We start from the raw sequence: 12,884 nt of genomic DNA, 5'->3' as shown, positions 1-12,884 counted from the left end.
CGTTATAGGATTTTGAAGATCCATCCAAGCTGTGAAAAATAAGCTTTTGTTCCAAGAAGCTTCAGCAGACCCCTCCAACCACTAGGGAGTATTGTTGGTATGAAGTACTGTGCCACCTCTCAAAAGAAAGAAAGAAAGAAAAAGAGCTGGCTTGACTGAATTCTTGCCTCTATTTTTAAAAAGGCACAGCTCTAGCAGACTGAGAATTCATCCTAAAGGCACATGGTATAGTAGCCTTGCTAAATCCAGCCAGTTTCAGGTTGGGATTAATGCCCGTCCCTTCAAACCCTGCATATGTCATGGCACTCTGAATTCCATGGCAGAAAAGTAAGATACACATGTAAAAAAAATATGAAGATTTATTGGAGTCTGATACAGAATGTAGTTGGGATTATTCAAGAAGACCCTCTGGAGAATATCTGTCTATTAAAGCATTTCACCCCCTGTAGGAATTTATGGAGAGACAAGATTTCAACCCAGTTTATGCTCCACCTACAGCACAAGAGTTTCCATGGAGACATGCATGTAGGATTATGGTCAGGAATTAGGACCTCCTTTCTGCAGCCCAATCATTTCATTGTCAGGATACAGGAAGGCATATCACAGGGCAGGACTGACATACCAGGGCAGGGTGTGGGATTATAAGCCTCTATAATTAGAATTCAGATTGATAGATCAAAAGAAGGGAGCAGTCACTTAGAAAGGGAGCTCCAGTTGTGCTCTAGAGCTGCTGAACCTCCAGCAATTCAACTCCATGCTCATCAAAGGATACACAACAGCATAATTCGTGGCTTTGGATCTGCCAACATCCAGCAACATCAGAGTATTGCAAACTAATCAGAAAATTCATCAACATCACAGGGCCTCTCCCTCTAAGAATGCTTCATTATTCCCACTTCATAGGCTGAGGAACACTGACATATGGAAGAGCCTTGAACTGGGTCATGCTGGAGATGCCACTGGGGCAGCACAAATACAAACCAAAGTCTGAACTGAACGTTTCCCCCACAGACGTCACTGCCACAGTGTAAAGACTGCACAGTAGAGGATTGCAGCCTTGATTTGCAACAGAGGATGCATCACGTGCTAATTTTGTATAGCCCCCTGAGATCAATGTGCCAAAGTACACTAAGCAGTAGAGACTGGGAAAAGCTACTTTTTTGGATTATATCTTCCAGAATCCCCTAGGCATCATCACAATCAATGTTCAGTTGGGGGCCCAAAGAATAACATTTCTAAACTCTGCTAAGAAGTGGGAAATGATCAATCAAGAATTATTTCAAGCTGGTCAGACACACAAGAACAGTTAGCTCAGTAAATTTCGGGAAATAAAATCTAAACTGGGACTAGGATTTTAGGAAAAGTTGCACCAGTTATGAAGTCTGTATACTAAGAAGGAAACAGCCAGCCTTCTCAAAATATTGTACAATATCATATGTTGTACAATATTGGAATCTCTCCATGGCTTTGGTAACAGGGTGTAGACATGATCAGAATACACTGAGTCTCAGAGGAAGTAATCGGGAGCAACTTCTCCTAATCTCTAAATTACAATCCAGGTAATCAAATACAGTACAGACATGAAAAAAAATGGAAAATAAGTTAAGATGCCCAAATCTGATACTCATTTGATTCTACCAAACTCTGGTAACTTTTTAAGGTGTGACACAGCAGAGCGTATTAATTAATGACATCATAACTGAGACTAGTGCCACTTAGAAAATGAAGGATTTGGAAACTAATTCTGATGAAGAGAGGTGCATTTTTTTCTCTAAGAGGCTTTATGCCTTTCCCAACTTCTAAGCAGCAGGTGTTCAACAGGTGCAACTTTCATCAAAACAGTGGATGTACAGCAATGAAACTGTATCTGTTGAAAGTTTGCCTGCCACACAGATGTGAAAGGCACAAAACCTCTGTCAGGAAAGGACAAGGACCAGTCTTTCTGTTGAAAAGATGCTTGTTCTGTTAATGAGGTTAAGAACTGGAAAATGGACAACAAAGAGTAAGCCTATGGAAGTACAATTTCAAATCCTTCTCCTGCATAGCCATTGTTCATTGCTCTGTCTCTGAGATTAACAGCACACTTCCATGGAAGTAAATCCCACAGAACTCAATGGGTTCATTTTTCTTCAGTAAGCATGTGTAGAATTGAACTCCCAGTCTCACATAATTCATAGCTCCTAGACATATTTGCTTGAAAATAACCCCACTTAGTTCAGTGAAATCAGTTTTGTAAAAATTATGTATCGGACTATAGTTCTATAAAACAGACTGTCTATCATATAACTTATCTTGAGTAACTAGGTCAGGGTGGAAATAAAATACAACTCCATGAACAGCAGAAGCGATCCTTTCTGCTTGATCACCATGTTGCTAGCTGTGGCTGCAGAACCTTTGCCCCTTGTGATGTTTTGGATTACCACTCCCATAATCCATTGTTATTGGCCATGTCAGCTGGGGCTTCTAGGAGATAAATTTCAAAACAATGGAAGGGCCAAAGATCTCCCAACTCTGCTGTAGGTAGGTAGGTAGGTAGGTAGGTAGGTAGGTAGGTAGGTAGGTAGGTAGGTAGGTAGGTATTTATTTATTTATTTATTTATTTATTTATTTATTTATTTATTGCATTTATATGCCGCCCATCTAGGCATAGTCTACTAGATAAATGGTGTGGACAGGGAAAAATATTTTTTTAAAGTCATACTGCTATTGCCTTCTTCACATAATTGTCTCAAGGACAGCTCAGAAGAGTTGGGTATGGTTTTATCTCTTAATGTTAAAGCAATTATTTCTTCAAAACAAGAAAGGTTAAGCATTCCAATTATCTGAAGAACCAAGTAGGCTGAGGCAACTTCCCCAAAAGCTGAGGAGTGGCTGTCCAAACTAGATTGAAAACAGCTAGCATAAGGGAATTACAGGCAGAAGGGAACATGACAGAAAGATTGTTAAAGAGACAGAAGGAGGTAAAGCAGGCCTGAAATTACTTGCAGAGTAAATAACTCTGAGTGGTTGGGGGTGTGTGTCTCATGATAAAAATAGAAACCTATGGAGCAAAACAATCAGATTGGTGGAGAAGAGATTTCTCCTCTTATCTGATTTAGTCCTCCTCTGTCTTGACTAATTTTTGACCACCCTGGATGTCTCTAAGTGTCAGGGACAAGAGGAAATCCCTGAATGATCCACCTCCCTGTAAAAAAGGGTATCCGAATTTGCTTCCACACACAGACTTTGCTAGGGTTACCAAACACAAAGCACAGTAGAGCAATTCTGTCTTTCCCTAATTAAGAGACTTTTTATTGGGATATATATATATATATTAAAAGAAAGCTGGGAAAGACAGGAAGATTAGGGGCAATGACTTCTTGGACTGGACCTTCACTGCCTCCACTCTGTGAAATTCTGTGAACAAGACAGGATAACTGAAGAATAAAAGCTTCAAGTAGAGACAGCCTCAGGAATGGCACAGTTAATTGGCTAGCAATAACTTCTCCAGCACAACACCATAGCTGGGGTAAATCTACCACACGGGCAGTGCAATTTTACAGGTATCGACACCAAAATACCTCCCTCCAAATTCAATGAGGATTGCTTTTAGGTAAGTGGAAACAGAGTTGTGGCCTAAGCCTTCCACACCAACACAGTATGTTCCTGGAAGAAGCCGCACAACTGAGCAAACTCCTCTCCAGTCATCTCCTCTCTCCAGGCCTTTCTAAGAAACCATTTTACCAATGCAGCTGCATCGTGTGGGAGAAGACAACGAAAAACATTAACCTTACAAACAGAACTGGGTATGATGCAGGAAGGGGAAGGGGCACTTTTGAATCACAAGGCCTTAGATTTCACCTTTAACTTTGCCCACCAACTCAGTGAGTGACTTTATGCAAGTCTTTGCTTTTTTAAAAGCCTCACTGACCAAACTGGAAGAATTGCACCAAATCACCTTACAAAGAGGCTGTTAAAGACCTCTCCCTCAGCAAAATGCCAACTGTCCCTGTCAGCAAAGCTGGCACAATCCATCTCGGGGGGTTCTGGTTTTGCCTTCACCTGTGTCCACTTGTGCCATTTGGGTTTATCTGGTCCTACAAGAGTGCACTTTCTGCAGCCTTCCCAATCATACAATCTTTGGCTCTGGAAAGATGTCCTAAGGCCGCAGACCAGTTGAGTCAAATCACTTTATGGTGTTGGAGCCCAAAAACTGTACTTCCCAAAACCACCACCCCAGCTGTGGGGGTAGACCCGCTCCTTCCCTCCAGCCCCACCTGGGTTGCCTACCTCTCAGCTCGGCGTAGTCCAGCCCAGCTCCGTTGGGCCTGGGGCCCGCCTGGCTCTTCTGCAGCATCCTCATGCGGACTTGCTCCTGCACCCGGGCGCTCTTGAGCAGCTCGCTCTCCTGGGCCTCCCTGTTCTTCCTGTCCAGTTGCTGGTCGGAGGGCAACGCCAAGGAGCACACGCCATTCTCCGGCTGCAGGGCCGACAAAAAGAAGTTATTTTCCTGCATGGCGGCAGTTGGGCAAGGGGCACATTTAAAAACGGGCTGGGCTCTTCCTCTGGTTGGCCCTGCCAGGTCCCTGAGGCCCCTCGCGTCTGGCGCCGGCAAAAAGGAGTTGCTCAGGGGCTGGTGCTGGAGCCCCGCTGCTCTTCCGGCACCCTCTCCGAGTCCAAGTGGCGCGTGGGCGCTCCAGGAGAGGAGATGGCTTATTCGCAGGTGAGTCCAGGTGTCTGCCTGCCGGCCGGCCCCTCCCTCGTCGCCTCAATTAGTCAGAGAAATGTTTCTTCATTTGGGGCGCGCAGGCCCATCAACACACGCCCTCTTGTTCCTCCTCCTCCCCCCCCCCCACCCCACGCCATCCCCGTCCTCCTGCAAGCATAGCGTGGTTTCCAGGACTGGGCACTCCCTTCTTTTACTGGTAACCCACACGCACACCTAGGCAGCCACACCCTCGCCCTAGCAACTGACATCAGCCGGCGGGGAGCAAAAGAGGCGGGCGGGTGGCTTTTGGGCCGGGAGAGAAGGTAAGTTCCACCTTAAGCAGGTGAGGCCTTTGGCACGCAGGGACTTTAAGGTGGAATTCCAGAAGTGCAAAGAAGCAGGAACCTGGCCTGCCCCGCCCGGCCCCGGCCCCTCGTCAGCTGCCCAAACTAGCAAGGGCGGTTCTGGGGCGGCCATGCCGCCAGGCCCAGGCGCGGGAATGTACGTCGTGCAGCTGTAGCCATTATTCGCCTTTCGCCTCTCTTCCTCTGATGGCAACAAGGCTGAATCCTTCTTCAGCAAATACGCTTGTCCAGCAAGTTAAGACTCCCCGGACTCTCTGCTCTCGCTCTCTGGTTTGGCCTGGCTGAGTCTGCACTGTCAACAAAGTGCAGAAAGGCTGGGGAGGGAATAGAGAAAGAAAACAAAAACACACACAGGGTCGGGTCCCGCCTCGGCCGAACCCAGCTTTGCCCCGCGACTTCCCCTCCCAGCTTGTGAAATACTAACACAGGGCCTGCATTCCACACACACACCAGGCTGTCCTGGACGCCCAGGCTAGGAGGGCTGGCGCTCGGCCAAAGCCAGAGAGGCAGGTCAAAGTCCCAGTTTCACTCCCTTCTCCAAGCCCAGAGACCCAGGATACACCTCAGAGGACTCTTTCCCTGATAAAACTGGAGGGAAGGCCGGGGGGGGGGCGAGGATGGGAGGATTCCTGGGGCATTGGGGCAGGGCCACGCTAAGACTTCGCAGAACCCGTCCCATAATGCTGGGAAAGGTTGAAGGCAGCAGGAAAACCAAGCAGGAGTTGGATTGGCTTCCTAAAGGAAACCACAGGCTTGAGTTTGCAAGAGCTGAGCAGGGCTGTTGAGGACAGGACGTTCTGGAGATCGCTGGTTCATAGGGTTACCCTAAGCTGGGACTTGACAGCAGCACATAACAGAGGCCCTCAGTTTTGTCAAATATAGGAAGCTCCAGAGCATTACAAAAGAATCAAACGGAAAACTGTATCACTGTTATTTTATTATCACAGTCCTCTCATAATGTGAGTTCCTGAACTGTAGATTTCTTAGCTTGGGTGTACATTCAGCAATGTGTTGGGTGTGTTTCATCATAAATGTTTGTTTTCGGTAGCCATTTCTTGTACAGGAATATCTGGTGGATGATTCTGTACATGCTTGTGGATCTGGTAGTTGCTGGTTCTACTGTGTACCAAGCTTGCGTCATAGATCACTGGGCTACAGTAAGCTATTGCAGCCTGATACATACTGCATGTCTAACTGCAGAAGAGAATAATTTCTTAGCTTCTTTGGAGGTTGTATAATATTTTGGAGGACATAAGAACACAAGAGCCCTGCTGGATCAGGCCAAGGGCCCATCTAGTCCAGCTTCCTGTATCTCACAGTGGCCCCACCAGATGCCTCTGGGTGCACAGGAGACAACTAAATAGCTGTCTCCTGATCTAGCATTTTGAAGTCCCTTCCTTTTAAGCCTGGAGATTATACATTCCAATCATGGCTTGTAATCTGCAGTGGACTTTTCCTCCAGGAATCTGTCTAATCCCCTTTTCAAGGCATCTACACCAGATGCCATTACCACATCCTGTGGCAAGGAGTTCTACAGACCAATAACACGCTGGATAAAGAAATGTTTTCTTTGGTCTGTTCTCGTCCAACACTCAATTGGAGTGGATGTCCACTGGTTCTGGTATTGTGTGTGAGGGAAAAGAGCTTCCTTCTATCTACTTTATCCATCCCCTGTATAAGGACATGCCGTGATGTTACACACTTGCTCAGCATCAGAAGATACAGGTGGAAAGAGAATGCCAGCATGACTTCCTTCCCATTAAATGCAATAAGGTAGCACAATGAAAGTCACTTAAAAAAAAAAAAGGAAGATAGAATAACAACAATTGAAGGATTTGGAGAGATGTGTGTTTAAATTCCAGAATGGAATTTCAAAATTGTACACCACCTGCTTTCCTTTATTCTTCCACTGTGGCCACACCATGTGCCAAAGACCCAACAGAACATTCATGCTGGCCAACAACAACAAATGTTGACCTGAATGCAACGAGGTTGGTTAGCACAGTTAAATTAAAAGTATCTAAACTTCTTGCCATTCTGAAAAACTGATACACCCTTTAAAAAATCTGCCTTGTACTGTCACCTATAATTATTCTGTGCCAAGTGGTAACTAATGGGCCTAAGAATAGTCTGTATGTATGTGTACCACCGAAATCATAAGACAGTTGTATTTGGTAATATTATATACCCAAACAACTTCAGGTATTTACATAGCTAGGAACAGTTGAAAAGATATGTTTAGCTTCAGTTATGCCAAGACAAGTCTTAGAATAATTGGCTTGCTCACTAATACAGTCCTGTTTCCCCACCCTTTAAGAAGGTTGCGCCAGAATCAGGAGCCACTCAAGAGTCTGTTTTCAGAGTTGTGCATGTAGATCACCAGGTCAAGTGAGTCCAGCCCAGACATGATGATAAACCATATATTAAGAGGAAGATCTGACGAGCAGTCAGTAGAAGCAAACCATCCACTTTCTCTTGCATGACACTAAACTGGTTTATTAATCTCTGAGGGAAACAGTGTATTTTTCTTGCAAATGTGCCTGCTTTAGGCTTGCAAGAGACAATAATCAAGACACGCAACGTTCCATAAGATGGTTTCCCCCTTGGGTGGTCTCGTCTAACCAAATAATCATTAACTAGCATTTGTGAAGCGCTGTCAGATGTCCAGATGAGAGACACTCTGGACGTGTGTAGCACGTTAATCATAATAATAACCGGGCCCAGCCCTGTTTAGCTTTTAAAATTCTGCACAATGCAGCACAGCCCAATGCTGAGTATCCAACTATTAAAAGGCGCTGTTCTTAAAGTATGAATAATCTTTGTGGGTTATGAAAGCACTCTCAAATTAAAGAGACCTCATTAAGAAAGAGAGTTCCTCTGTTAACGAGTGGGAAACTGAGGCACGCAATGTGAGGCTGTTCATTAGTCAGGAGCAGGATAAGGATTAGTACTCAGCAGTTTCTGGGGATGTGCTCAACATTAATTGAACATTTGGACGTTTACATGCCTGCAAAGGAACACTCACTGCAGTGGATAGCCCATTCATTTGAAATAAGAATCACCATCCAGACAGAAACACAGGGTAGAGGCGGGAGTGGAATAGACAGGGATGCATATTTTTATTCTTCCTTTTGATGATTTCTCAGGAAAATTACTAATCCCCCAAATTAAAAGTGCCTGGCAGTCACTGGATTATTTCAGAGGCAGCTTTCAACACAACATACTGTATTCACCACCTGAGGGCCAAAAAGTGTCCCCAGCCATGCCCCCTCCCATCACTCACTGATTTAGGATAAGAGAATCATGTGAGGTCATTTGCTCATGACTCATTGTAAAGAATTGGCTGGCCTATGTGGGAAAAAAGCTTCTGAGGGGTCATCCTGGGGTGACCACAGTGTAAGCCGGCCTTCTGTCGTAATCCGTTCAGCTCAGAGGTGAGTCCCCAGGACAAAATCTCTGACTCATGAGAGGCTGCTTCCAGACAGTGTCTGTGTTGGATATCTTGTGAGCTGATTCAGTATCCCTTCAGCATCCCATGTGGGATCAGCCCAAGAATTGCAGAACTCTTCCTGTCGTACCTTTCCCCTTAATTCCAGACAAATGGCCAAATCCAGCTAGCAGTCTCAACTGAAGAATGTCCACTGACTGTACTGGACTTGCTGAGTCAACATTCATGGAAGTCCCATTCATTCCCTGTGTCTATCTATTCTGTTTGGGACCAACAAGTGGATTTAGTCCTATTGCTACATCATTCAGTGAGTCATCAGAAAAGCTGTTGTATGGGCAACATCACCCTGTCACCTTCCATTGTTAGAGTGGTGTATATCCGAGTCAATCCATCTTTAGATGGCAACATTCAGAGGAATGGCAGAAAATATTTTCCCCTTTCTATTCCCTTGATGACACCCATATTATTGGCATACTGCTTTTTTTAATGTTGCCTAATTAAATCTCCAAGGAGCAATCAGGAAGCAGAAGATAGCAAGTTGAATAATGAGAAGGTTGAGAGGTTAGACTTTTCCTTCCTGCATTAACATGCTATGATCTGCCTTGGAAGGTGGCCATTATTCATTGGAATAATGAAATTAAAATATATCAAATGGTTAAGGATGCATGATTTTCATCCTTTTTCAGTGTTCCCAGGGTCGGAAATACAAGGGAGTAATTGTGCAAAGTCTTTTGTGTGTGCTTACCTTTATGTACTTAACCTCTTGGTGTTAGAAAATATCAATATTCTGTCTTTTGAATAGAGTAGTAAACTGACTGAGATACATCTATGCAAGGTTGTTTTTTCTATGCAAGACTGGTTTCAAACAGCAGAAGGAAGTGGTGTGGTCAACACTGACTTCTGGAACCTGTCATTGATGTCCTGCTTCCTGGTTGTGGTGCCAAATCAGAAAAGATGGAAAACATTCGTCAGTTCTGTTGCTCAGACAAAAGACGTAGTAGTTCAGATCTTGATTTGGTTGTGGCATGTATTTAAAGAGAGCAGGGATGGAATTGAGTCATTTTAAACGTGATTCTGGAAGAGTGCTTTGTGGATACTCTGCAACACTACAAAGACACACAAGTGGGTCCTAGATCAGATGAAGCCTGAACTACTCGTATCTCTAGAAACAAAAATGACAATACCGAGGCTCTCATACTTTGGGTGCATCATGGGAAGACAAGATAGTAATGCTGGGGAAAGTGGAAGCAGAAAAAGAAACAGTATATCATTTCAGGTTATCCCTGTTATAATGCTAAGCATTAGAGAGTGGCTTCATCTTGGAAAGATATTAACTCCACAAAAGACCTACTCCTCAATTGGTGATATGTAACAATATTCAGCATGTATGTCTGGGTTTGTGGGGTAATGTAGAATGGGAACTCTTACAATGAGCATTTTTGTTTATAAATTTATCACTACATTGACTAGTTTAGGAGACCTTTGTGTGATCTCTACTTGTTTGTATAATTTCACTACTAGTTCAATTTTTAGATTTCTAACACTGCTCTTTTACACAATCTGTTTTGTATTTTTGTTTGCAAACCATTTTGAGATTATTATGAAGAGTGGCATTACATATAAATTTAATAATCTTGGAACTGCACCCATAGTTGTGATGGCCGGCAAAAATAGGCCTCCTTTGCAAATAAAAGTATTCACATAGAATTTAGTTCCCGTAGTAGTTTTTAAATTTTCTGTTATTTTAAATCATTTTAATCTTGACTTTATTGACATATCCAAAATCCACTGCATATCTGTTAGGGAACCTTTATGTGTTGCAGTGGATTTTGGATTAATAATCAATTTGTGCAGAATACTGACCTTCAATCTCCTGCAGGTACACATTGCAGGAGAAGACTAGCAATGGTGCAAAGATTGTTTTCGAGGAAAATGACTCAGCTATTATTGTTCCTCTAGCCAAAAACTTTTGAAAAACTGAGGAACCCCAGGATAACTCAGAAAACAGTATGAAAGGCACTTAACTGCATGCATTTTCTTTGCAGTATTTTGGAGATGTATTTGCAAATAATTTTGCCTTGCGAAGTCCTTCTGATGATATACAGGGTGCTCGCCATAATTTATGCAGATATATCTTAAAGGGTTGATCTATGGGAACACCACAGAACTACATCTCAGTGATATTGGAAATCTAAGTACATACAGGCCACATGGAATGGATTATCTCAGAAGGTGGGTGGGCTCTCCATTTGAGGTTTTTAAGCAGAAGCTGAATAGCAATTTATCAGGGATATTGTAGCAGTAGATATTTAGTGTAAGCAGGACTTGGACTAAATGATCTTTGAAATCCCTTCCCCCTCTATGGTTCTATGATTATCAGAAATGACCTCTAGAAGTACAGTCAACCCTCGACTTATGAACAGCCCTACTTGCGAACAATTCAACGTACAAACCGCCCGATATGCTGGGGAATAAAGCTGGAAATAAAAAATTGCTGCTTTTCCCTTGCCTCCGGGAGGCTTCTGAAAGCAGGGGGAGCTTTATTCCCCTGCCTTTTTAGGTGATGAGCAAGTCTCTAGAAGCCTCTTAAGAGCCAGCCGATCAGCTGTTAGGTGGGGAGGGGGCGGGCAGGAGCAGAGAAAAGCACAAAATGGCTGCCAGGCTCCCTGCCGGGTATCGTCTTTTAGCTGTTTCGTGCTCTTTTCCTGCAGTTCGGGGGCTACCAAGGCCTGGTAAGTGACTTTCTTTTATTTATTTTTAAGTTTCTGACCTCCTCCCCCATAGGAACACATTAATTAATTTTCAATGCCTTCCTATGGGAAATTTGGTTTCGACTTACGAACGTTTCAACTTACAAATGGACTTCCGGAATGGATTAAGTTAGTAAGTCGAGGGCCCACTGTATGTCCACACATTGCTGGGTAGTTCAGTGGTTTAGATGTCTGGTTGGCCGTTTGATTCCCCACTAGGCCTTCTTGACAGGCCCTGGACCTCAGTGATCCATAGGGTTCCTTTCAGCTCTGCAGTTCAAAGATTCACCATAGAGTTTTGCCATAAAACACTTTTAGGTGTTAAAAGAACATGTGGACATCCCCAATTAAAGAGCCTGCTCTTGCTTTTAGCTGATCAAATAACTCTCTGCCAGGCAATTGTCTCACCATCAGTTTCATCCAGGGGTGAAGTATGGGGCAAACCATCAGACCCTCCAGGGCAGAGGTACCCATGCTGCCACCAGTCAAAGGCAGTTTCTTGAAATCCACCTGGTTGCCTTTCCAGCTGCTGTGGTTTAAGTTCTCTCTCAGCTCAAATTTCCCTCTCACGGCCATTCACAAAAGCATTGAAACCTATTCTTGCAGGGCAATCAATAAACTTTTGTTCCCCACCAAAGCAGCCTGGTCATGGAAAAGAAACACAAGAAAAAGGGGGAAGCGTGAGAGCTGCTCCCAGTGAAAAGCTGTGAACTATCAGGGGCAGAGATGACCTCATACATGAAAGCATAACAAGTCTAACAGGTGGTAGCTGAAGCTGCAGATGGGAGACATTTTGAATCAATATTATGGGTGTTGGGGGCTGGTTGTTTTTGTTTTTTACCTGCAGTCAAGTCAGATCCAACTTATAGCCACCCTAATAGGGGTTTCAAGGTAAGTTAGATACTTAAGGAATTGTTTTACCAGGTCCACTACCCCAGTCAGTTTCCATGGCTGACTGGGGATTTGAACCCAGGTCTCTTGAGTCCTAATCCTTTGTCTACTACACCACACTGGGTAGTAGGACTGGGGACCGGAAGTTGCTAATAATTCATATAACACCTTTAACATGTAAAAGTGTTTTGTAATTATTACCTCATTCATGTTTGCAGTTTTCTAGGCAATGAGGAAGCAAGCAATAGAGGACAGATTTATGAATGGGGGAGGCAAGGCAGGAAACAAGTAGGTAGCTCTCTGCTTGGGGCACTCTGGTTGGGCCAGACAAATGCAGAAATTTGCCTTATATCCTTTGAGACCTTTAGTCCATCCACTCTGGCTGTCAGTGGATCTTTAGTATTACTGGAAGAAGTCTCTCTCCAGCCATGCTACACAATAGCCTTTTAACTTAAGATCCCAGACTGTACACTGAATGTTCTGTTTGACAAAACTGCTTTCACTGACCACAGCTCTCAGAGTCTCTTCACTATGTTCCAAGCTCTGGATTTATTTAATTTTTTTTTTTTGCAAAAAAAATTAAAATAATAATAAAAAAACAAAGAAAAAAACCATATAATTTACCTAAGGCCAAACCTACCATTATGTAGAATGGGATTGTTGTCTTAGGCAGCAAATGCTTAGATGGTGTGACTGGGGCAGCAGCAGCAGGAGCCCCTAGCTCTTCCTGTCTACCAGAAAAC

At 43.8% G+C, this 12,884-nt stretch overlaps 1 protein-coding gene across 1 annotated transcript in view; it reads right to left on the bottom strand.

Moving 5' to 3' along the window:
• The window catches only part of PKP3 (plakophilin 3), a 70,627-nt gene that overhangs the window by 36,496 nt on the left and 21,247 nt on the right, over positions 1 to 12,884 (bottom strand). Inside the window, exon 2 of the mRNA XM_020784078.3 lies at positions 4,270 to 4,459. Within this exon, the coding sequence (XP_020639737.3) occupies positions 4,270 to 4,459 (190 nt within the window). The remainder of the gene's footprint in view (positions 1 to 4,269; positions 4,460 to 12,884) is intronic.

Source organism: Pogona vitticeps, chromosome 1, assembly GCF_051106095.1.
Source record: "Pogona vitticeps strain Pit_001003342236 chromosome 1, PviZW2.1, whole genome shotgun sequence".
NCBI lineage: Eukaryota > Metazoa > Chordata > Lepidosauria > Squamata > Agamidae > Pogona > Pogona vitticeps.
Note: the sequence above shows the minus strand (reverse complement) of the source record. Positions and strands in the feature narration are given on the sequence as shown.